This window comes from Sciurus carolinensis, chromosome 6 (assembly GCF_902686445.1).
Source record: "Sciurus carolinensis chromosome 6, mSciCar1.2, whole genome shotgun sequence".
Classification (NCBI taxonomy): Eukaryota; Metazoa; Chordata; class Mammalia; order Rodentia; family Sciuridae; genus Sciurus; species Sciurus carolinensis.
In genome coordinates this window covers 12,445,670-12,471,847 of record NC_062218.1, presented here as the reverse complement: position 1 = coordinate 12,471,847, position 26,178 = coordinate 12,445,670, and the positions used below count along the sequence as shown (strand labels likewise).

Genomic DNA, 26,178 nt, shown 5'->3' with positions numbered 1-26,178 from the left:
ATGTCACTGGAGTCTAAATGGAGAGGAGGAGACAGGGCTGAGAAGAACTTAGGTGGGCTGGGGTGTAGCTCAGAAGTAGGACATAGGAGCAAGCAAGAAGCCCTGGGTTCAATCCAACAAAACAAAACACCAAGATAAACAAAAACCCTGAAGAAATAATGGCTGAAAACTTCCCCAACTGGACAAAAGACATAAAACTACAGATACAGACAAATCCACACTAAGACACATGAGAGTCAAACTTCTGTAAATAAACAAAAAACAAAATCTTGAAAGTGAGAGAAAAACACCTTGCTTATCAGGTAAAAAAAGAATTGACTGATAGTGGATTTTTAATCGGAAACCGTAAGAGACATGAAGGAAGTGGTACGGCATTTTTCTTGCTGAAAGAAAAGAAGTTAGCCTAGAATTCCAAGACTCTCTCTCAAAAATGAAGAGGAGCTGGGCAAGGTGGTGCACGCCTGCAATCCCTGCAGCTCGGGAGGCTGAGGCAGGAGGATCGTGAGTTCAAAGCCAGCCTCAGCCTAAGGCGCCAAGCAACTCAGCGAGACCCTGTCTCTAAATAAAATACAAAATAGTGCTGGGGACGTGGCTCAGCGGTGGAGCTCCTGAGGTCAAGCCCCCACAGGGGGAAAAAAAAAAGAGAATGAAGAGGAAGCCACAATGTTCTCAGAAGAAGAGACACTAAGGGAATTTGCTGCCTGCTGAAGTACCCCAGAAGAAAAGCTGAATAAAGTTATCTGAAGAGGAAGGAAAGGGTAAAGGAAGAAATCTTGGAATATCAAGAAGGAAGAGGGACTGGATTGTGGCTCAGTGGTGGAGCATTTGCCTTGCATGTGTGAGGCACTGGGTTTGATCCCCAGCACCACATAAAACTAAATAAACAAAATAAAGGCATTGTGTCCATCTGCAATTAAAAACACACACACACACACAAAAGGAAGAAAGAATAGAAAAAGGAAAAATATGGGTTAAATATATTCCTTTTCCTCTTTAGTTCTCTAAATTGTGTTTGATTGTTAAGGTAAAAAAGTAAAAATCATTGTGTATTTTGGTTTTAAATGTATGTAAAGGAAATATTTACATACCTAATATTTACATATTAAAACTACAATCAGGCAAGGGTGATGGACACACAGAGGACACCATGTAAACTGTGTCATGTTTATCTAATGTGATACCTATAGCAGTCACTACAGTTACACAAAGAAACACACTAAAAACAGTCTAGGAAAATATAAATGGAATTCTAAAAATGTTCAAGCAAACCTCAGGGAGGAAGCAAAATAGAACAGTCAACAAAACAACACAAAAGTGGAGACCAGAAAGAACAGGAAGCCAACTAATAAAACATCAGGCTTAAGGTCCTAATTTATCAAGAAGTACATTAAATATAAATGATCTAAATATACTAATTAAAAATATCAGAGCAAATTATAAAACATGACCCAATTATTTGCTTTCTACAAGAAACATATATAGTATAAAGGTCTACTGACTGTAAAAGGATGAAATAAGACATGCCATGAAAATTACTGGTTTTAAAAGAGCAAAACTGCTGACATTAATAATGATTAGAGCACAGAAAATTACTGGAGATAGAATGGGATACTACATAGTGATAGGGGGTCAACTCATCAAGGAGACATTGATAATCCTGAGTGTGTGTGCCTCAGGTGACACAGCTGCAACACGTGTGCAGCACTAACAGATGTGAAGGAAAAACACACAGACCTGTGATTACAGCTGGAAGCCTCAGCATTCCCCTCTCAGTGTCTGAATAACTAGACCTGACACAATCGACGCCTTTCTTGAGGAACATAAAGGATCGTGATTCACTGAATAAGAACCAGGTAACTTGGATGACCCTATAACACAAAGGAAACTGTTAGTGTGATTCAAAACGCCACACAAATAAATCTTCAGACCCACATGGTTCTGCTGGAGAGGTCTACCAAATACTTAAAGAATTAACACCAGTTCTATAACATCTTTTCCAGGAAAAGATAAGAGAATATAAAATTTCCCAATTCATATCATATAGCTAGAAATACCCTGATTCCAAACCAGTGACAGTACCAAAAAATTCAGACTAATATATATAAAAACCTTTAACAACATATTAGCAAATCCAGTTTAGAAAGATAGAATTATCTACCATGACCAAGTGGTGTTGATTCCAAGGGTACAAATTTGGCTTGGCATTTAAAAAGTCACCATTATTAATAGGTTAAAGAAGAAAAATTACATTTGATATGGAAAATTACATTTGATTCAGTAGATACAGAAAAAGCATTTGGTAATATTCAACAAGCATTTGTGATAAAAAAAAAAGTCAGGAAAACAGGAATAAAGGAGAACTTCTTCAATTTTTTGTTAATACAAATTATACAAATCAATTTGTTAATACAAATTGATACAAAATTGACCACACAACAATCAATAGCTTTCCTATACACCACACTAAAGAATCTGATAAATTAGGAAATGAATCCTATTTACAACAGCCTATAAAACAAACAAACAAAAAAAAGAAACAAATCTAACCAAGGAGGTGGAAGGACCTCTACAATAAAATTATAGAACACTGATGAGACAAATTGTAAAAGATATTAGAAGATGGAAAGACCTTCCGTGTTCATGAAGAGTCAGAATTAATACGGTCAAAATGCAAAATTATCAAAAACAATCTACAGATTCGATGCAAGATGCAATCCTCATCAAAATACCACTGATACTCTTTGCCTAACCAAAAAAAAAAAAAAAAAGTCCTACACTCACTTGAAAGAATAAAAGACCCAGAATATATAAAGTGATTCTAAGCAAAAAATCCAAAAAACAAAAAACAAAAACAAAAAAGCAATGTTGGAAGCATTACAATACCCAGCTTCAAATTATACCACAGAGATATAGTAACAAAAGTGCACGGTTCTGGCATAAAAACAGACATATGGACCAAAGGAACAGAAGACACAGAGACAAACCCACACAGATACCATCATCTGATCCTTGACAAAGGTGCCAGAAACATGCTGAGAAAGAGGTTTTTAACAAATGGTGTTGGAACACTGGCTTATACACAGACTGAGATTAGATCCTTATCTCCTATCCTGCACAAAAGTCAACTGGAAATGGATAAAAGACCTAGGAATTAGATCTGAAACTATGAAACTCCTGGAAGAAAATGTAGGGTCCAACATATGCAGATAATGACTTCTTCAACAGGACTCCTAAAGCTCAGGAAATAACAGCAAGATTTTATGAATGGGACGGCATCACATTCAAGCGCTGCTTCTTAGCAAAGGAAATGAAGGAGTATGTGAAGACAGAACCTCACAGGATGAGAGGACTCTTCGTCAATTACCCTTCTGACAGCGGATTGATGTTCAGAATATCTAAAGAACTCAAAAAACTTAATGCCAAATAAATAAATAGGCAAATGAACTTAAGAGATACTTTTCAAAAAATGCAAATTGGAATCATGATATGTTTATTATTTTGTTTATTATTATAGGATGATCAGAAGGGCCAAATCAATAATAGTGGTACAACCAAATGCTGATGAAGATGTTGAGAAATGGGTACTTATACATTGTTGGTAGAATGTGAAATGATAGGGTCTGGAAAATAATTTGGAAATCCTTTAAAAAATTAAATATGTGGGCTGGGGATGTAGCTTAGTGGTGGAGTGCTTGCCTAGCATGCCCAAGCCCTGGGTTCTATCCCTAGCACCCCAACACAAAACACAAAACAGAAAAATGAAATATGCAATTACAATATGATCTTCCAATCGTCTTATCCCAGGGAAAGGAAAACCTTCACATCTGCACAAAAATCTGTACACAAATATTCACAGACTCTCAGATGTCCTTCGGTAGGTGATTAACTCTGGTACGTCTGTACCATGACATATTACTGACAATAAAAAGGAAAACCCACGGATCCATGCAGTCACCTGGATGAATCTCCAGAGAATCATGTTCGTGGAAAAGCCTATCTCAAAAGGCTATGAATGGGGCTGGGGCTGTAGCTCAATGGCTCGGCACTTGCCTGGATCCTCAATACCATGTAAATAAATAAAATAAGATAAAGGTATGGTGCCCATCTACAACTAAAAATTTAAAAAAGGCTACGTACAGTATGCACATCCTCAAAATGACAACAGGGTAAAAAGGAAGCACAGGCAAGTGATTGGCAGGGGCTGAAGGGGGGTGTGATGGCAGAAGGGAGGCTGACGGTGGCCCTAAGAGTCCAACAGGAGGGGCCCCGGTGATGGAAATGCTGCTGCACGTCCTGACCCTCTCTAGGCTCACATCCTGGCTGTGACACTGCGTGAATCTTTAAGAGACTGTCACTGGGTAAAGGGCACATTTTTTACCATTGCATGTGATCTACAGTGATCTCAAACTCTAAGCTTTTTAAAAAAGTACATAGCATGTGACTCTACTTACATAAATTTCAAAGGCAAACTCATCCATGGGTGGCAGCAATCAGAACGGTGGCTGCCTCTGGTGAGGAGGCTTCTCGTGGGGATGCACTGGGTAATGGCAATGCTGTCACTGGGGGGATGATATAAGTATTCACATATTTGGGCATTTATTGAGCTACTTCCTTAGGATTTGTGTACTTTATTTCTATAAGTTAAGTCTCATATAAATATGTGTAAACCTGGGAAGTGACCTAGTAGTTCTTTAGGTATTTTGGTCTCCAGCATTAGGTTTCAGAAATGTACAGCTGTGTGGGGCCCTTCCTCACAGAGGTCTAATTGCTTTCAGATTAACACTTGCAATAAGATGGCATTCATAATTTACTGAAATCCTGGCGATTCCCATCCCCCAACCATGCCTTAGGGATGAAGAGAATCCAAGGATTTAAAATATTTATACATAGCATAACAAGCAGAATATATCTTGACATTTGAGAAGAAAACATTGAGTGACCACGGGAGACCAAATATCTGCACACCCTTCACCTGCATGTGCTTTGCTAATCTTATAGGAGAAACTGCTTCATTCAGCGTGTCCAGTTAAAAGGAAGGTACGACAGAGCCCTCCTAGGCCGGACACTGTTCTGCTGGGTGGACTAAAACTGACCTGGAATTCCAGCTCTCTCTCAGGTCCAATGGCCGTGGTGTCATAAGACCTGGAGGGGTGTGCACCTCAGGAAGTCAGCTTCCCACGTCCTGACTAGACTTGGCTTAAATGTCCCTTTACTCTGGCCTTCCCTTTGAGATTTCAGCAGATGGAAATAAAGGTCAAATAAAAGTCATGATCCCAGAAAGAATCCACAAGAGAGACCAGGTTGGTCATCAGAAAAAATTACTTGCTGCCAGAGGAGCTGTGAAATCACACTGGGAAGGACCCTGCAGAGAAAGACTCATGGAGGCAGTGGCTGCAAATCCCTGTGGACTAGGTGGACCCTGGTTCTTCTCCACAGGTGCAGTCTTTGGTTTGTTCATAACATGGTGCTCAAACCTAAGTGCTTCATCCTTTTGAGTGTATAGCAATGTTAACTTTGCTTCTTCAAGCGCAGAATGAAAACAGATCCTCTCTTTGCTCCAATTCTGTTAATCAGGGTGAGTGACAGCCTGCTGGTTGGCTGACACGGTGGTGACATACCAGTTTCCATTCACTTCTGTGAACCAGTCTGCAGGAACCTACCCAATTCCTGTTTCTGGCCATGTTCAGGGGATACCCAGTCCAAAATATTCCACCCTCTCCCACCTGTGAGAGGACTCTGCTTCATTCTCTCAGCAATGTCAGATTCGACAGTGATCAATTTAAATAAAAGGCCTAACACAAAGATCAGGCAAATATGTTTAATTTTTTAAAATAACTGATGGCAAAATAAAATATTTACATCACATCATACTGTGTAAACATGTAAGGTCTCTGTACAAAGAAATATACATGCAAAATAATGTAAAAATTTAACTGAAATAACAAAAGAAACAATACACAAATAAAAGTTATGAGGTTACGAATACACATCCAGTTTTGAATCCAATTTCTTTTAAAAAGTTTCTGTACAATTTTACAAGAAGAAACAAACAAACAAAAACCCAACAAAAGAATAAATAAAATACATTGGAAGCTGCAAAGCTTAATTATGCCAGTATATGGCTCAAGACCCAGATGTCTGGCTGGCTTGGGAAGCAGGCTGGACTCTAGTGTATTTCAAACAATAAAGGTAAAAAGACATCCAGAAAAATTCAAGCGTGCCCAGAATCCCAGCCTCTTTTGTTGGAAGAACCTCCCGCCAGCACTCATTCTGCCACAGTGACGCGGGCATTGGGGACCAGCCTCAGGGCGGCCAGTGCTAAATTGGCTTTAATTTCTTACCAAAAGCTCAAAATCCAGCCAATTTTTGTACAGAAAGTTGAATGTCAAAAAGTCTAAAAAGTAGTAAATGTCCAGACTGATTTTAGGAAAAAAAATAATACTTTGGCATTCTGAATAATAGCATAATAAATTTTAAAACATTACCCTATTATCCAGTTTTATATTCAGAGTATGAAATCACTTTTTACAGTCCTCAAAACTGACAAATTTCACGAAGAGTTAAATCTCCTTGAATCGATGGCACAGGGCTACGACCCCCCCACCCCAAAACACACACACACAAAACCATAAAGCTCACTGTACGAAGTATGTGCTTTTTCTATATATTTATTACAGGTACAACAGAGGTCTTCATAAATAGTTGCATAAAATGTTAAAGCCACAACATTGCACATGATATGAAATAAAACCAAAAAACCCCCAATGAGTGCATTTACAGTATTTTCATCTGACTGTACTGCTCAACAATCTGATTGACGGCTTGGGGTGAGGATGGGAAGGGGGCAGAGGGCTGGACCCAACTTGGTGTCTTCATTGGATGGGCGGGCCCTTGAACTCCCGGAGGAAGGCCCAGGCGGTAGGTGGGAGTAAAAGGGAAGGCAGGGGGCGGGCGGGGAATGAGACCGAAGGCAGGAACAGTCTTATATACAAGTAAGGCCTACAATTCATCAGAGCAAAACGATTCATTCTATTTTATGCAAAAGTTTGAGGTTGAATGCACGTTTTAGAAGCCAAGTCTGGCGTCCGGTTAGACGCATGCAGACGAGGTGGCTGGAAAATCTCAGCGCCAGGTGGACGCGGAGCGCTAGCCAAGGCCATGGGGGTGGCTGTCACCCGGGCGAGTCTGCCCCAGAGATGCACAGTATCTTTGTTTTGTTCGTTAACACCAGTGGTTGAACATAGGCATTTTTTCTTTGAATAAATCTTGAAAATGTTAAATTTGCAAAATTCTATCCATGTTTGCTTAAAAAAGTCTTATTTTTTTTGCAGAAACCTGAATAAAATACTGCGATACAGCAACGTGATCTCTGCCTCTGCAGAGTCAGTGAAGTCCTCCACCCCAGCGCAGCTCGAAGCTCGGAGTCCAAGCGCTGCTGAGCACAGCTTACTTGGAATGCAATTTCACACGATGAACAGACTGGCAGCTGGTCAGTTGGGTTTGTTTTTTTTTTCCTCTTCAAAATTCAAATTAACAGCTGATTGGCAGGTGAAAGAGAATGAGAAAGAACTTCAAGATAGGTCAAACTCTAGGCAGAAGCCTGCTCTGTAAGAAGTTTTTAATGCTACGAATAGGTCGAACATCATTCTGGTGTTTGCGCCGCTCAATGAAGGAGGTCAGTCTGGACGTGTCGAGGACGCCCGCGCCTTTGCCATTGCCGTTGCCCACCTGTAGCCACTGCTCCTGGAGGGCCAGTGCAGCCGAGGGACGCTTGGCAGGGTCCTCCTGCAGGAGGAAGCACACGAACTCCTTGGCCTTCTGGCTAACTCCTTTAAAGTAGTCATCTGGGAAACTAAAGTCTAATCGGCAAATATTCAGGCAGGTCTCCTCCACGCTGTCATCCAGGAAGGGGGACACGCCGCTAAGAAGCACATATGTGAGCACTCCAACACTCCATGTGTCCGAGGTCAGGGAGACAGGGTTCCCAAGGATGATTTCAGGGGCTGCAAACTCGGGGTTCCCCAGTAACTGGTGGATGTAGTAGGTCGTGCTGAGCTGGACAGCATCTCCGAAGTCTGCCAGTTTAATAGTTGGCTTGGCTAAACTCTGATCCACCAGGATATTCTCGGGCTAGAAGACAGAGTGAGACAACCGTCATTTTCAAACATACCTGATTTTAAGATTACTCTGATGATGGTCAGCAGTCCACAGAGAGGGAAGGAGCCTGTGAAGGCAGCGAGCACGAGCTGCACGTGCGGAACGGGAAGAGCGCTTCGGCGCAGGCCGGGGCAGCTGCAGCGTAAGGGAACGCCGCCAAGCTCAGCGCAGAGCGGCTCTCTGAGCTCTTAAGTGGTGAGCACCCTGGAAGCTCACCTTTTCCTCCCAGTACTAAGAGCAACACCCTTTTCTCTTTTGAAATTATCAGCGAACTTGGTCCCATGCCAAAGTTCAGCAAGATTCACAGAAACTTTCTCAAAGTATCATGAAAAGTCAGAAGTTTCAAGTGTTTACCTGGTATTTCAATGACTGTGTACACCACTGAGTGCAGTTCTTAGAAAGAGCAGGAATCAATGTCCCCGCCCCCACCCCCACCACTTCCCCCAGGCCCGAGCTCTTGGCCCGCCAGCTCTGGAGGACAGGCTCCAGTGCTCTGTGTGGCCAAGCGGGGTGTGGTCAGAGCTGCCCTTGTCCAGCCCTGGGCTTGCCAACCTTTAGGTCCAGGTGTGCTATCCTGCAGTTGTGAAGGTATCGGACGGCTTCCAGAACCTCCCCCAGGTGTGCTCTGATCTTCCCTTCAGTGAGGCTTCCCCATCGTACCACGCAGTCCAGGAGGCGACCCTGGTCAGCCCTGCAGAGGTAGAAATGGTCATTGTCATGAAGGGCTTCGATTTCCAGACTTCTTCAGGCTGGTAAGAAATGCACACTGGACCTGCCTGCACTGTGAATGTTTCATCGGTACTTCAGGATTGGACCTTCAGTGGATGGTGTGACTACACGAGGACTCACTGTGAAGACCTAAGTATGGAAGGAGGTATCGGTCTTTATGGGAACTGGGTGGACTCACTGTGAAGACCTAAGTATGGAAGGAGGAATCTGGGTCTTTATAGGAACTGGGTGGTGGAGAGGTGTGGCCAGGGATTCACCCCTAGCCCATCAACGGAGGATGATGTGGCAAGTGCCAGGGCAGTGCCTGGCACACGGCGATACACTAGGTGTCTGTGTTCAAAGGCAGGGCACCACCCCAACCCCCTAGACTTGGTTTCCACATCTGTAAAATGGGCTATGTGAAGACCAGAAGAGATGTGTAGTACAGAGCAGCCTACAGGCAGTACAGCCTAGTCTGCGCTCACCTTTGCTTCCCTGCAGTGCTGGGGGTGGTGGAACCCAGGGCCTGCACACTAGGCAGGAACTCCACCACCGGGCCACACCCCAGCCCTGAACTCACTCCAATATTGAAAAACAAAAAGATGTTTCACAGAGATTAGGATGCTGCGCGGGCTGTCTCAGCTGGGCCTGGCGGCATCAGGGTGGGACAGATCTTGCAGGCATTCCTGGCCTCTGCTCACTGGAAGCCAGCAGCACCCTCTCCCTATGCTGTGGCGGTCAAGAAACAAAAACAAAGACTCTCTCTAGACGTCTACAATTATCTCTGGAAGTGACACTGCCCTGGTTGAGAACAGCTTCTCCAGGGTCCCAGCTTCGAGTCTTCCTTCTTTGCACGACTGCCTCCTTCTCTGAAACTGTCCCACAGCACAGTTTGCTGCTCTGGCAGGGCAGCCCTTCTCCAGGAGGGTGCGCCTGGCCCTCCCTTTCTAACAGGCCTCTACTTGACAGGAGTCCTCAGAGGCAGACCTGGCCAGGCGCTGAGCGAGGCCTGAGGAGGGGCACAAGCTGGTCTTGGCAAGACCACTCCCACCTCATGGGCACACCTGCCCCAGGCAGGCGGCGGGTATCAGGTCAACCTGGGGCGCCCAGAGTGGCCTGAAATTCCAGCACCAGAGCTGCGGCCTCCCGGTGGAGCCCTGGCGGGGCTGAGAACAGCTGGGGCTTGGTGGTGTGGCTGCCTGCACCAGTTTCCACCGTCCTTGGACACACACAGTGGGGACTACACTTCCCTCTGCCTGAACGGGAAAGCGCCAAAGCTGCCACCTCTGTGGTCAACTGATGTTTTAGAAGTTCTGTGAATTCTGAAAACCTAGTTTCTATCCTTAGGGAACCAAGGAAATCAACAAAAGTGCTTCGCTTTGAGGCTGAGGGATCAGAGCAGGGAGGAGGATCAGGAGCGTACGCACATCTCCAAAACCAGGACGTAGCTGGTGGGGGTCTCGAAGGTGTCGAGAAGGCCGATGAGGAGCGGGTGCTGGAGGTTCTGCAGGATGCCAAGTTCGTGGGTGACCTGGTCGCGCTTCATCAACTTCTTGTTCACAAACTTCGTGGCCACTGCTCGTTTGGTTCCTTTCTGATCACATTTCTTAACGACAGCGAATCTGCCCCTATGAGCATACAGAGAGTGTCGTTTCTGGAGCAGTGTGAGGTGTGTGAAGGAGAACAGAGAGGCGGCCTCCATGGGGCAGAGACCCAGCTCCTGTGCACAGGCCCAGCAATCCCTCGGTGACGCCCACAGCAGTAAGGTACTCGGCGCGCCAAGCCTGCTGACCTTCCCCAGCCATGCTGTGGAGGCGGCTGGTGCTGTGCAGCCCGAATCCTGACTGTATCCAAGCCCCTCCGTTGTGTGCCTGCCATTCCTTCCTCCTAGTGGCAGTCTCCATTTCTTATGCCTGTTCTGGAAAGCTCCGTGGCTTCCTGACCACCTAATGTGGCAGAAGTGACAGCATGAGACAGCTTAGCCTCACAAACAGCTTCTACCACTGTCCACATGTACCACTCTGGGCATCGCGTGCAGAGGCTGGGGATGAACCCCTCGGTGCCTCCTGAGCAGCACACCCCTCCACATGTGCTGAAAGGAACATCTCCTGCAGCCCTCGCTTGGCCACGCGCAGGGAGGGCAGGCGAGCCGTCACTCCAGCGCAAGGTCTCTGGAGCTGCACCAGTGATGCGTCTGCAGCCCAGGCTGCACCTTGCCTCTTTGGATAAGAAAGCTCTGCACTTCCGGCCTGAGCCTGCTGCCTGTGGACGGGACCTGGGGGCTGTGGGAGTGAGGGGTACCACTCCCTGCTCGCTACTTCTCCCATTGAGAGGTGGAGTGTCCCTCTTCTCCCCTCCCAGTCACTGGGTGGCTGGCTGGCTGGTGACTTGCTGACTGTGCAATGTGGAGGAAGTTTAGCTGCTGGTTTCTGATGCAGAGCTGTGAGAAGCCTTGCAGCTAGCTTCTGCCCTTCGGAATGCTTCTACCATCACGTGAGAAGCCAGGGTGAAGGTCTGTGGGAAGAGGCCAGCAGCTCAGATGGCACCCTAGACATGTGAGTGAGGTCTGGGCCTCCTGCCAGCGGCGAGGCCAACAGCATACCTGCCCCGTCAGTCCAGAGTGCCGTGACGAGTAAACCATTACTCGAGGAAAGCAAGTGGGGGTGGACTTGCTACGCAGCACGTATACCTGGCAGACATAACGGGAGCCACAGGAACGTAGGACAACCTCGTCGGTTGTGGTTTGAATATGAGGTGTTCCCCAAAAGCTCAGGGGACAATGTAGCAATGATCAGAGGTGAGATGACTGGATCATGAGAGCTATAAACTAATCAGTCTGACCTAGTTTGAGTGGAGTGAGTGGTAGCTGTAGGCAGGTGGGACACAGCTAGAGGCAGGTCACTGGGGGAGTATCCTGGAAAGCTTCCTCTTCCCTGTGGACCCTCCCTCTGCTTCCCGGCCACCATGAACCGAGTGGCACTCCTCCACCATGCCCTTCTGCCACCTTGGGCCCAGAGAATGGACTTGACCACCCTGGACTCAGCCTCTGAAACCGTGAGTCAAAATAAATGTTTCCTCCTCTACGTTGTCCTTGTCAGCTTTTTGGTCACAGTGATGGAGAGCAGACTAACAGGGTAGTCAAGCTCCTGACCTTCGGACACAGTGCTCAGATGGGGCGAGTGCGTGTCGGGTGGCTGGCAGAGCCAGAGCTAGAAGGAGCCTGGCTGCTGAGCCACCATGGCCCTGGCTGCCCCTGCTGGAGGAAAACCACCTCTATGTTGAAACTCTCTTCAAACTAACTTGTCTAGTTGTTATAACGGTCTTGTCTAATTGTTGTAATTCCTTTAAATCTCCAAGCACAGTTGAAAGTCAAAGGACAAATTCAGCTCTTGCTAACGGGAATTCTGTGAGAGAATCCAGTCCTACAAGAAGCCTGTGGGTGATTCTCCTCTGAGCTCCCCCAAGGGCGCTGCCAGCTGGCGCTGTTCTAGACGCACAGGCAGGAAGCTGGTTCATTCCCTTAGTGACAGCTCATGGCTTTAGGTCTTCATTTCTGTGGGAGCCCTAGGTGAAACCAGCTTCCTTCCTCCCCAGTGACCAGTAACAAGTAATTAGAGGTCACCCTTCCCATATGAGACACTAACTCCCACTGGTGGACAGACACCCGTTTAACTTTATGAATCTACTCTCTGCTCTCTGGGAGGAGGTTTTGGGTCTATACTGTACCTGCCGAGCTCAGCCACTTCACTGTAGAAGGAGTCGAAGTTGTCTTTCCAGGTCACCACGATCCCATCACTGCCTGGACCTGCAAAAAGAGCAGCATCCTCTCTGAGTGAGTTTTAAGTGGAGTCTGTGGTGGGGAGCTTCAGCCCGCACCCCAGACACGGCAGCCACAGGTGGCCCCGAGGGTTAGAAATGTGCCTCATCTGGTGGAGACAAGCTGTGAGTGACACAGGACTGGATGATGAGACCTAGCATGAAGAAAGAAGGTAGTCTCACGAATACTTTATAAAATACTCATCTCTTGTTAAAATTAGATATTCTGGACAATTTTACATATATCAGTAAATTTAATTTTATTTTTCAAAATATATTTACTAGGAAAAATAAAGCTTTAATATGTGGCTTCTGTTTTGCTCTCATGGGAAGCAAGCTTGGGACAGTTCCCTCCTGTCCACAGAGCCACACAGCCTTAAAGCTCTGTCTCCTTTCACAACATTAGGAATCAAGGGTTCACTATCTTTACTTAACGTTTAACAGGTTTTATAGAGTTAATAAATTATAAATATACTGAAAACGTAGATCTGATTTTATTATACAATTGCTAACTGAATGTCACTTGTTAGTAATGCATCTAGTATTGTACATATGCAAAGGAAAATAAGACATTCTATATTTTTCCTGCAAAAGGAATCTTGAGCCTGTGAGTTGCAACCCAGAGACCAGCTGCCAGTGGCACCAAGAACACAGCTTTCATCATGTTCCAGGACTTCCGCAGCCACCTGACACTGGGGACCCTGTCTACCTGGCCTGCTCCCTCCCCTCAATTCCTCCTTCGCTCTCTCACCCGCCTCGTGGTTCAGTCCAGCTAGGGCCTCGTCTTTCCCTACCTCACCCTCACCCATGCACTTCCGAGACTCTTCCAATCCGTTTGTCTTTCAAGGGGGCTGAGCTCCCTCCTCTCTGCTCCTTTCCCAAGTCACTCAGGGCTGGAAAGCATTTCCCCCATGGCAAGTGGGGAGCCCCTCCGCAGGGGGCTGTTGCCGTGGAGTCCTGTGGCTGCGACCGGACTGTAAAGGACCCACGGGTCTGACCCAGCTCTGTGGTTCACACTGGGACAGCGTCCCAACACGTGGAGCCTTGAAGACTCACCGAAGGACGCCTGGGGAGTGAGACCTCATGTCCATCCCTTTAGCTGGGGCCGCGCTCTGCTCCGTCTTTTTGATAATACTGGCCCATTCTTACTCCTTTCAAGTGCTTTGGGATGGTGAGGCTGCTAACCAGCTGCGCCACCCGGCCTGCGGGTGACACTTCCCTGGCCACGGCTTTCGCCACACTGGAGCATGACTGAGAGTCTCATTTACGAAAATACAGTCATCGCTCCAGGCAGTCCTGGGATGTCTATCAACTCCCACTAAGAAGTCCTGGATTTGTACCTACATAGATATAGTCTTTTCCCTTTCTCTATTTTTTAGTGAGAGGGCTTCTTTTTCTTTTACTTCTAAAAGAAATAATTTTATTTAATTTTATTATATATATGTAGAAAAGCACATCAAACCCAAGTGTCAACTCTAGGACCACCAACTAGTTCAAGAAACTGCATCTCTACGATCCTGAGACCCTGGGGACTGTTGCCCATGCTGCCTCTTCCTCTCTAATGGAAACCAGGGCCCTGACCAGCCCTCTCCCTCCTGTCTGTGGGTCGTGGGCCTGCATGCGTCCTGAGGCAGCAAGACCCAGCTCTGGCCTGGATCCCAAAGGGCGGCAGGAGGCACGCCCCGGGCTGCTCCCTTACTCGGCTGGCCTGCTGCACACCGCCAGGGATCGCTAGGCACTGATGAAGTGCAGGGGCATGGCGGGCAGCCAGGGCCAGAGAGAACATGGGCCCACACCCTGGATGGCTCACGGGAAGGAACGACTGCTGCACAGAAAGGGTAGGAGTTTCCTGCCTAAGGAAGATGCTAAACCCCAACATCCGATGACCAATTCCTGTAATAATGGCTTCTCACAGAGGCTGATTTGGAAACAGGAAGGTCACCCTGGAATGGCCTGCGTGACAAAAGGATATTCTTACAGACTTTCGGGGCCACACATGTGCATTTTTTTTTTTTTTTTTTGGTGGTGCTAGGGACTGAACCCAGGGCCTTGTGCTTACAAGGCAAACACTCTGCCAACTGAGCTACATCCCCAGCCCACACACGTGCGTTTCTGTTTCCCTTACTTTCTCGCTCAGATCTCCATGGCGTGAAAGGTCCCACCTCTAACGCTTGGTTTTCAGTAGTGACTTACTAAAAAGTAATCAACTATGTATCTCTCTCTTTTAAAAATTAAAAAACCTGTGACTTTAAAGTGTCAAATAAAAGATTGTTATTTTTTGTGCCATGATCCAAGATTCATACAATGTTCTTTCTCTGATTTAATAAAGTTAAAATGCATGGGATTAAGACAAATGGGAAAAAAGTTTTAGACAAATTCTGCTTACTGTTCATGCACAAGGCACTCTAGAACTCAAATCACCTTTTAGTTGAGATTCTAATTTTTCCACACATGGAGCAGCTGGGGGATGGTTGGGAACTCTCACGTGCCTATTGATCTACGTGACGCACGGCTGTTTTTCCAGAGAGGTGCAGTTGGAAGCACAGTCCGTGTGGTCTTCTGAGCCACCTACCACATCGAGTGTAACTATTGGAAGTTTAATAGGCCTCAGACAGATTCTGCCCGAGGAGGTGAGCACAAAGCCTGCTGGGCTGGAGGAGTACCAGGCTGACAGGGTGAGCAGGTCCCAGGAAGACGCCCTCCTGGCTGCACACTCGGGCAGTCACTTACCCTGGTCCTCATGGAGGGGACAGGGAAGGCACCCCTGGAAGGGCAGCTGTTGGGATCTGAGACGGGCCTGGCTCTACCACCTGAACGCCTGTTTCTTTTTACTTGTATTTCTCATGAAACCAACTTACACTAGGTATATGTTCTTAACTAGGTAAAAAACAAGTTTTTGAGTACCAAGAGCACAAAGGTACCTTGTTCCAACTTGGGCTGGACTCTAGAGGTCCAGATACCTTGTGCAGTGGCCAGAGGCTTTCCCTCATCCTCCTTCAGGCAGAGGAGGACACTGGGGCTCTCCTGGCACGCCTGTGAGGTGCCAAGAGGGTGCACCCCGTGACATCCCCGATGACGGTCTGCCACTTGCACCTCTCTTCTGGAAGGCTCTGAAAGTGACTTGTTCTAAATTCCAGGCTGTGACAAGTGTGGGGGCACATGTGACAGATGTGTCCTGCAGCTCAGACGCTTACCTAGAACCCTCAGGCTGGCTGAAGATGAGGCCGAACCCATGTCGTTCACAGCAATACACGTGTAGATGCCATCATCTTCTGTGGTCACTCCAATGATCTTCAGAGCAGCCTCCCCCAAGTCACTGCCACACACAAGGACACACTGGGCATCAGAACGTTCAGCACCCTGGGCACTGGTTCTGACCCCCCCCAGGCCGCAGGCAGTTAGGAGATCCAGCACTTGTGAGGAATTTAAGTGGCTTGCACTGCACGTGTGGGTGGGATCCCGCCCTCATAAACAGGCCGGGTGCTGCAGGTGTCCACGGAAATGGATGCCCCTCACAGTCGAGAGGCATTTCCACTCACCATGCAGCAAGACTGTGCTCCCGGCCAGCGAAGCCCCCAGAGTGGGCCCTCACCTGTAGGAGATGCTGAAGTGGCCATCGTTGTTCAAGGTGTTGTGTTCAGGGCCCTTCCAGGTGATTGAGGCCTTGGGGCGGCCACAGACGCGACATCTAAGAACAACGGTCTCCCCTGTCTCACACGTGACCTCACTCAACGGGATGACGAATTCTGGGGGAACTGCAGCAGAAACAAGTTGGTCAAAGTCAGTCACCCTTAGCTCCTCTCCCACACCCCCGACATCCCCAAGGAACTAGTAAGACCTAAGGTGCTGCCCAAGCCCACAGCATCACAGGAACCCCTCTCCAGAGGTGGTACCTGAGTGTTCTGAAATGCTCTGTAGACCCACGAACTTTTAAGACTAGAGGAAAAATGGTAGAACTCACCGTCATAAATGTAGTTGGGGTTGAGAAGCTGAAATGGAAAAGGCAAATAAGGTATTAACCAAGAATGTGAGCTATTTTCAGGTAGACTACTCTGATTCCAGGGCTGCACTTCCTTTTGGAAGATGAACAGAAATACGCCCTGGCTGCCCGGGTGTCAATCCACACAGACCACCATTCGCTGCTGCTCATTTGGTGAGTTTTTCCTTCCTACCCACAAACACAGTCCTTGAACTCAGAGATTCTTACTCTAATGGGTTAGTCCAGCTGGTCCTCGAGCCTTTCCTAATGAAGAAGGGCCAGAGTGCTGCCCCAGGGTGGCTTGGGGTCTCTTTCAGGAGATCTTTTTCTCCAGGCAGAACTCCCACGGGGTACAGGCAACCTGATTATAGAGGCTTCGTGCTGACAGAGGCCACCTCCCAGGGAATTCATTAAAGTCACTGAACCTGCATCTTCTCACTCTCCCTCTGAGAACGAGGAAGTCTGAGCTGCAGCGTCTTTGCACTCTGTCTCTGAAAGTCTAGTCTCTGTGCTTCACCCGAGGACTTCCTACAGCCTGGGGCGCTGCTCACGGGGCAGGTGGACGGCGCGGTGCAGGAGGGCATTCCCCAGCAAGTGCAGCCTGTGGTCTGCAGCGTCTCTCCCTCCTTGCTCACGAGGGACAACACAGGCGCCTGAGGAGCTCACTCACCTTCACGGATACCTTGTTGCTGAGCCCTTCCCGGGATTTCCGATAACCATTCTCTAACTTGCCCTCCCTTTTGCCGTCTTTATCTTTTTTCTCAGATTTTTTCCTTAAACGGAGTGCTGTGTGCCAAGATGTTGACTTCCTAGGGAGAGAAAGAGCTCTTAGCATTGTGCCTTCCCAACGTTCAGCAAATGACACCTGAGAGCATCAGAGAAGCAGGACGTTGACCCTTCAGTAACAGTGATCCCCACCCAACTCTCCACTGATACCCGAGAAATGGGAGACAAAGCCAATAATGTCTAAACTCAAACTTTAAGGATTAAAATATAAAGATGTCTGTGATGGTTAATTTTGTAACAACCTTGCCAGGCCACAGGGTGCATAGATGTTTGGTCAAACGTTCTGGGTGTTTCTCACTGAGACGATCATTTAAATTGGTAAAGCGATTGTTCTCCCTTAATCCTAATAGGATTCCCTTGTCTAGGCAAAGGCAGGACTGGAATGAGAAATCTATCTTCTCTAGCAAGAGGCAATTCTCTAGCAGACTGCCTCAGACTCATCTACACTGTTGGAATTTGGACTTCCCAGTCTCTACAGCTGCATAAGCCAACTCCTTATAATAAATCTCTCTCTTTCTCTCTACTCCCTATTGTTTGTTTCTCTAAAGAACCCTAATATAGGGCTTAAGAAAAATTGTGAGAAAAACAAATGTAAAATGTGACTTTTAGATCTTTTAAGTGCACTTATTGTAATTGACATATGAAAAACTCTAAGACCTAATTCTTGACCAATGTATTACAGTCAACTCTCTGTGCATCAAGGAGAAATAGGACAAGGGACCGTCATGGGGCAGGAGGATGGCTTGTGCAGCAAGTGGGTGGTGTATGTACTAAATTCACAGGTTGTCATTGAGACCCTGTCACAGCCATTGTGTCCAGTGTTTTGGAAATGTCAAAAATCACAAAGTTCTGTAACAGTTCAAGTCCTAGAAATCATTTGGTTGGCCTTTAGCACGGTGCACATTTCAAGAAGATTCAGGAAAGGGACAAGCTTTAAAAACCAGCACTGATTCTTTTAAGATAACATTTAGCTGGGTGCCGTGGTTCATGCCTGTGATCCCAGAGACTTGGGAGGCTCAGGCAGGAGGATCACAAGTTCAAAGGCAGCCTCAGCAGCTTAGTGAGGTCTTAAAATAAAATATAAAAAGGGCCAGGGATGTGGCTCAGTGGTTAAGTGGCCCTGGATTCAATTCCGGGTATAAAAACCAACCAAACAACAAAACCAACCATTTAATGCAGAAAACCCAGTTTCAAGTTTCTTTAACTGAATTAATCTTCCGGTATGTAAGGACGGATGGTAAAAGGATCACATAGGCCTTTCCCTGCAGCCCAGAAAACAAGTGTCTTCGTGATGTTCCCGGCATACTTCCTGACAGGGGTCCTCTCCTCCACCCAAAACCTCCAGGGACTGATTTGTGACCTGAAAAAGCCATGTGTTTCTTTAAATGCAGATTATTAAAGGAAACTGCTAGGCTGAATCTGAGGGACAGAAGGACCCTCCATCTTTGTTTGGGGGCCACCCATTTTCTGAGAGGTGCATCTGCATGCGGACACAGGCACAGCTTTCCCTTTCAGTTCACCCTTCCAGGGTCCAGATGTCCTGTGTGCACGACCCTCCTCCCCGGCTGCCACGTGGCGCTGGCTTCCCCAGCGGCACTCACTTGAGAGTCCCATCGGGGTTCTCCACGATGCCTGCACTGGTGTGGCCCAGGACGAAGCCCGGAATCCAGCCCTCGGCTGCGGGGCACTGGTCAGTGGCGGCACGGAACACCAGAAACATGTTCTGCTGGTTGCTGGCCAGAATTTGAACGACCTCTCCTTGATAGACATTTATCTCATCCTCCTTCACTGCCGTGTAATCGTGTGTCACCAACATGGTGGAGATGTTGCTACTGCTGCTACTTTCACTCTGTAGAGGGGGCAGATGAAGAAAAAAAGGCAGATGGGAACTGAGCGGAGAGCCGACGGGATGTTACTGGTGAGTGCACCGCAGCACCAGGCCCCGGAGCGGGGCTCACCAGACAGACGTGGAGATACTTCCAACTTTTCCTTTATGTGCTCTGCCTAACTTAGCACATCTTTTTCAATAAGTGAAAACCAGGATTTCTGTGGATACTGATTTAGACACAATCTTAACAACACCACTGCCATAACAATGCCTCTTGGAAGCTTGATGCTGTTATAGTCCGTCCTCCTTGTGCCCTCCCAGAAGAGGCTGAGTCCTGAAGCTGAAGCCACGCTGGGTAATTACTAACGAAACACGGTGATGTTACTGTTCCGTGTTAAATTTAAAAGTGTCGAAGAAAAAAGCTCACTGCCCATCAGATTGGATAAGGAAGACATCACCAAATCTTCCAGATAAAATGTTCACTGGGAACATGTATTCCAGGATCACGGGCTGCTATCCTGCCTAACCATCTCTGTCCTTTCCTTTCATAAAGAATGTGGAACACCTGATGTGGAGCGAATCAGCTGCTCTTCTGCTCTTAGTTGCTTGCCTCCTTTATTTGCCCTTGGTGGGTGGTCCCCCCACTGCTGCATGATCCCACTGGCCCCAGGGCACTGTTGCCATGAGAACACGTGGTGAAGCATCACAGGACTCCTTGCCTCTGGTGCTGCAACTTAAACTCTGGGAAGAGACCCTTAGGTGGGGTGTGGGGATGCCTACCCTGCCCTCATCCTGCAGTACCCAGTCACTGACGTACGGTAGGCACTCCATATCTGTTGGGTGACTCGGTCAAGAGCCAGGACTGTAAACAGAGATCATTTCTTCAGGCTACCTACTCAGGCCCACAAGCCAAGGAATGTAAGCTGAATAGAAACAAATGGCAGTTATCTGCACCTAGCTCTTATTTAGAAAGTGACCTACTCTTCCAGGGTAGGAGAAATGGAGTTGAGACCACTGCCAAGTCCTGAGCTACTCCTGCCTGTGTTCCCTCTATCAAGTTAGGATGTGGAAAATGGCATCTAGACTTCTGTCTCCATGAGCTTGTTCTCAAATGCTCCCATGACATCCAGGACTCCAAAGGCACCAGCCCCTTCCGGGCTCTCAGGCCCCTGGGCAGGAGACAAACCCTGACACACCTGCTCTCAGCCCTGTCTATGAAGCTGGTGTCAGGACGTGCTGAAGCAGACTGCTGACCACTGTCCCTAGACGGTGGAGGGGACGCCTGCCAGACCCTCTCGCCCTTCTGTGAGGCTAAGCCTGGGAAAGCCAGTAAGTCAGCCCCTGGGAAGTCCAGGGATCAGGACTACGCACTTGGAGCTGCAGAGGCTATTTAGATAGAAGGAGATGGAGCTGCTGCCCATCTCTGCCAGGAGGGGTCTGCTTGTTCCTGTTCCTCATAAACAGGCAGTACTTGCCGGTGACCCTTCAGCTGAATGGGTGCCAAGCATCTCAGCCTTCGGTCTCTGCCTACTTCTTTATATACTTTATTTTATACCTTTTTTTTTTTTTTTTCCCGGTACTGGGGATCGAACTCAGGGCCTTGTGCTTGCGAGGCAAGCACTCTACCGGCTGAGCTATCTCCCCAGCCCTTTATTTTATACTTTAAGTATGTACTTTAATATTTTGACATAAATGGTAACGTCCTATAGTTTTAAGGTTATAGGGCCAAGAAAATATAAACAGAAAACATCTGTGACATAGCTGCTTTGGGTAATATATCATACCAAGCTATCACCTGAGTATTTTGCCACCATAATCATAGCTATTAGCATTTTCTAAACACAGCCTATGCGCCAGGCTGTGTTAGGAATTTCAGATCGCTCTCTTAATTCTCACAACCACCTTGCCAGTGGGCATGACACCAGCCTCTCAGAGTGTGAGAGAAGTGAGATGCACAGATCACCAGCCAGCGAGAGAATGGCAGGGCTGGGAGTGACCTCCAAGTGCGTGCGCCTCTAATGCTGCCCAGGTGGTGCAGGTGGAAAGGCCAGGCCACAGAGTCACAGGAAGCGCGACAGTCGTGCTTTGGGTTGATTCACATTTACTCCGCCTGGTCTGGCTTCAACAGAACTTGGCAGAAGGTGCCTATCTAGAGGGGGAGGAAGGACCTGGACCCCGGACTAGGCATGGCTGTTTGGCTGTAACCACAGACAGCGCCACAGAAGTGCTCAGGGGGAAGGAGGCTTCTGGCTGATCTGCCAGAGGCCTGGGAGCTCAATCAGAGGCAGCTGGGCAATAGCTCCTTTGAACTGAAATTCTGATCAGGACCAGAGGAGGGCATTTTCAAATCCCTGCTTTGGGCCTCTGGCGTTTTCCCCAGGTGCCCAGGCCATTTCTGTAAGGCCTTTTGATTCACCTAAAACACTCTTGACAATTTCCCTTCCCAGGTTACCTACCACAAAGGAAAAGTGTGAGACAGAAAGCAAAGGTAACTTTCCTAACCTAAAACTCTGTGGACCATGTGCTACCTGTTGTCTCAGGTGAATGCCTTGGGTGGAGCTGGGTTGAGGCCTCCCTATCCAGATCTACTCAGGAGTGTCCAGAGATGGCCAGCACTGGTCGTGCCTGGGGGCAGTGGTCGGAAGACTCCCGAAGATTCCTCTTTTGTTTACTGCCAAGTGTCTGGGTTAGTAAGGTCACAGCTGTAGGCCATGCCTGCACCCTGAGTAGACACTCAACGGTTAGTAGGCTGTTTGCACCTTCTTTCTGACTGAAGTCATGTTCAGATCTCACTGGCCACCTGGCATTTTCACCTAGCTGGGAGGTGTCCTAGCTCCAGAGGACAGTGAGGATCTGGGGTGTCCACTAGATGACCCCTGCACCAACCAGCTATTTTTGAGAGTAAAACTTGAGTATAAATAAACGTATAAAGACCCACCTCTTAAGTTATTCCTCAAGTAAATATAGTTTAACAAAATAAGTAACAAAAAATAGTACAAAAGGATAAGATCAAGTCAACCCAAGTACAGGATTAATAGAAGTTCAGAGGAAAGGGTGAGACATGCAAAAGCTAGATTTATATATATATATATATGTATATATATACACACACACACATACATACAAAGAGAGACACAGACCCTTTTAGGGAAATGTATTTAAAAATTTATAAAGCAATCAAACATACACTCATTAGAACAGTTCTATTCACTCACGCATGCCTTCAGGAAAGTGTTACGGGCCAGGCCATCTGCTGTGTGGGACAGTGAGGAAGCCATAGAATGGGGGGACCCAGCACAACCACCCTGTGCTTGAGAACACAATGTGAATGACAGCAAAATGAGCCGCGACACCCCTCCACAGAGCCTCAAGCCCGCCCGCTGCGCCCCCTGCTGGACAGATGCCAGGTACTCCTGGCAGCCTGTGCAGGAGCAGGTCTCCAGGTGCCCAGGGGCCAGGGTCTTCTCCAGAGCGATGCTTGGGCTGGAGAAGTATCCCCACTGGGCAGATTCCTTCCCCCCATTTTGCCAGCTTAATTTGTTTTCAGTTTCTGTTGGAAGTTTTCTTGAGGAAAATTTTTTTCCATTGGATGAGTCAAAAATGCTGCAAAGATAATTTAAGGCATAAAAGAGCAAAACCAAGCAATGAGCAAAAGCTTAAAGTGTACAGATTTCAATTTAAGTAGGAGAAAGAAAGCAGGAAAAAAGGACTCCTTCAAAAAAAAAAAAAAAACTGCATGGAAGGCAGGGGCTAAAAAAGGAAGTTCCAAGATGTTTTGCTGGTTGGAAAATTGAAAAGACGGATAGATGCTGCATTCAGAAGGTTAATAATACGCTTTCTCTTATGAAGGAGACACGAACAAAGCAAGGAGCAAGTTAGTAGAGATGAAAGCGGGTGCTGTCCACGGTCCCAGGAAGGGTTAGAAGTGTCTGCATTCACTTGGTGGCTGTGTGCGTCCGTCCAGGCCCGGGGGCACGGACACACACTGCACACACAGAGAAGCCACAGAGGTGTCTACTTGGGCAGTGCACAGGAGTGCCGGAGAAGGTGACGGTGCCCACAGCGCTGGAGAGCTGGAGTTAGTACGGAGTGGAGCAGAGTGGAGAGCGACGGCGACACGGGTTTAGAAGAGCTGGCGGGACAGAGGCGGCAGGGCAGGTGGGCGCAGGCTCCCTGGCGTTCTTACCCCGTTGCTCTGGGTGGACTGCACGGACTGCTCGCTGGCTGAGGAGCACGTGCTCATGCGGTCTGTGTCCTTGCTGGGGGCTGTGTGGCGATGCGTCTGCCGCTGGAGGGAATCGCTGTCCCCCGGGAAAGTGAAGGAGCCTGGCCGGCTGGCGGGGGAGGAGGGGATGGAGCTCCAGAAGGAGCCCCCCTTCTGCAGGGGGCTGCTGGGGGGGAAGGGCTCCTTGCCGAAAGGAGAAGGGAATGTGGTAGAGAGAGGAGAGTTCAGAGGCGAGATGGCCCCAGGCCTGGGCTTGCCCAGGGGCAGAGGGCCCAGGTTCCCCCGAGCGTCCTTGGCATTTCCATCTTGGCTTGCACCAGAAGTGTTGCCGGTGGACTTCCTGGGGCTCTCCAGCACCTTCATCTTGGGGATGGGTTCCGTTTCTCGCTCAGGACCTTCGGAGTCTCCGCTCAGAGGGAGCCTGCTGGGTTGGCCGAGGCTGGCCTCAAAGGCCAGGCTGCTGCTGGGGGGAGGCAGTGAGGGGCTGGGAGCAGACATACCTGACATCTTGTCTGCCTCTGCCTGGCTCGAGGCTGCAGAGGAGACCAGCACAGGGGGGTGGTGTCTGACAGGCTGTGGGATCCGGGAGGGCCTGCTTCTGCTTGAGCTGGGGCCGCTGCTGCAGCTGCTGGGACCACTGCCATGGCTGCCACCACCACCGCTGGAGGCCCCGCCGCCGCCGCCCCCTCCCCCGCTGCTGCTGCCCCCGCTGCCACTGCCGCCGCCCCCGCTGTGGTTCCTCTGGTACTCGATGGGCGATGTCAAGGCTGTAACCAAGCAAGACACAGTAGAAGAGTCTCAGTCAGGGCACCAAGGAAAAGCAAACCGCAGGACAGAGGAGAAGGGGCATCATCCAACCAGAAGAAGTGCTGGGCCTCGAGCCTCCCACAGCCAAGGCAGTCTGCAAACGTCCACGCTTCCTGCAGCTGCCAGCCCCAGCACCAGCAGCGACGGGAGGCCTCAGTGCACTCTCCCCTGAAGATTAAAGGGACTCGATGGAGGGAACTGTGGTGTGTGGGCAAGAGTGGGCAGCAGGAGGAGGCAGTGGGAAAGGACCAGACTTCAGTTCCCCAGAAGAGGCAAGTAGAGCCTCCACCTCCCGCTAAGTGGACCCAGCTGTCCGGTCCACTGCACCTCTGGAAAGTGGCTAATGGCCATGGGAAGCCTAGCATGCTGCTGAGACAGAGCTGACTAGGACTCGGCAGCGGAAAGTGAGCGCAACTTTACAAAGGACCTCTTTAAGCCAGAGAGAGGCAGACAAAGAAGAAACTGGCAGAGGTGAAGTAACCTCTCAGTTACCACACGTGGCGGTGACCGTAAGGACTGCCTCTGTTTTGCAGCTTGGACAATCCAGACAAGGGGAGTTAAAGAGCTCTCTAGGCCTGTGCTTGTCAGGAAGATGTCCTCTCTCAGCTTCAGTAATGTTGTTTTATCATACTCGTCTGCAGGAGAACTCAGGACTCATGCCAAATAAGATATATATGGAGGGGCTGGGGTTGTGGCCCAGTGGTGGAGCGCTTGCCTAGCACACTTGAGGCCCTAGGTTTGATCCTCAGCACCACATAAAAATAAAATAAAGGTATTGTGTCCAGCAACAACTAAACAAAAAGATACAAATGGAAACCCTAACCCAAATTCTTAAGGTGTTCAAACCTTTATGCATTATGACAATTAGATGCTGTGTCCCTGCCAGGAACTCCCTGGCAAATGTGCAGAGGCATTCAGAGCCCTTGACATCTGCCCTGGCCACAGCCTCTCGCAGGAGCAGGCTGCGTGAGGAGGAGGCTGACATTTCCATAGCTCCTCCCATTCAGGATCTGGCTGGTATTCTTATCATCACCTACACTGCAGGGCTGTCAGGAGACTTCAACATCATTGCCTAATCATGCTGGCAGCAGGGCAGTTTATTTTATTTTAAAGACAATGACAAAAGTTCAGCAATTTCCCAATCCTATGTGATGAATTGGTATTTAATGCAATACTTAAGAACAATATGTTTAGGAGACCCGATTTGCTCACAGCCAGAGGATCCAATTCTTATGGCAAATGAAAACAATAATTAGCCAGAGAACTGGACAGAAGACGACTGGAGTGGGCACCCAGGCAGCCGATTCCCACTTGGCTAAGAGTGCCACATTACTTAAGACTTTTCCCTGAGTGCCTCTGCTCCTGGCTCTACAGTGTCATGCCAGGTGTGGAGGTGGTTTTCTTGGGACAGAGAACATTACCATTATCTGGGGCACAGATATGGAGCGCAGAAGAGAAGATAAGGACACAGAAAGGAGAATTAACGAGCTCATGGCTGCTGACGGAATCCTCCAAGTTTCTCACTGATCCCCAAATTAAAACCTGAGTGGAAGCCAAGAGTCACAAGATGACCACATGCAAAGGGGCAACTAGTGTCCATTCTTGTTTTGCAGCTAATTTCCAATCACTTGGGTCATGGAAACTGGAAAGGGTAAAACTGTGCTTGTTTTTGATGAGGAAGGCAGGTGTGGGGGTGCAGTGCCCTTGCCAATGTCTCCAGCATCTTTGGCAAGCTCCATCTGCCTCACATCTTTGTGCATCCTGCTTCCTGGGACAGGGCAGTATGTATTCTGTACTTGACAGAATGGAGCAGCACAGCTGTGAGGGAGCCTGTGATGACTGCTCCCAATCCTAACTGCCACCAACAACCTG

The 26,178-nt window shown here is 48.2% G+C and overlaps 1 protein-coding gene across 2 annotated transcripts in view; it reads right to left on the bottom strand.

Moving 5' to 3' along the window:
* Positions 1-5,804: 5,804 nt before the first annotated feature.
* Trio (trio Rho guanine nucleotide exchange factor) overlaps positions 5,805-26,178 on the bottom strand; it is a 322,610-nt gene continuing 302,236 nt past the window's right edge. The window contains exons 48-57 of one of the 2 annotated variants that reach the window (XM_047555751.1): positions 23,461-24,266; positions 19,048-19,295; positions 17,331-17,469; positions 16,643-16,670; positions 16,274-16,436; positions 15,876-15,997; positions 12,592-12,670; positions 10,293-10,493; positions 8,710-8,848; positions 5,805-8,130 (exon numbers count right to left, since the gene is read on the bottom strand). In XM_047555751.1, coding sequence (XP_047411707.1) covers positions 7,582-8,130; positions 8,710-8,848; positions 10,293-10,493; positions 12,592-12,670; positions 15,876-15,997; positions 16,274-16,436; positions 16,643-16,670; positions 17,331-17,469; positions 19,048-19,295; positions 23,461-24,266 — 2,474 coding nt within the window. In that variant the 3' untranslated portion in view covers positions 5,805-7,581. Of the gene's footprint in view, positions 8,131-8,709; positions 8,849-10,292; positions 10,494-12,591; positions 12,671-15,875; positions 15,998-16,273; positions 16,437-16,642; positions 16,671-17,330; positions 17,470-19,047; positions 19,296-23,460; positions 24,267-26,178 lie in introns of those variants that run through there. The other variant, XM_047555752.1, reaches the window with a different exon arrangement.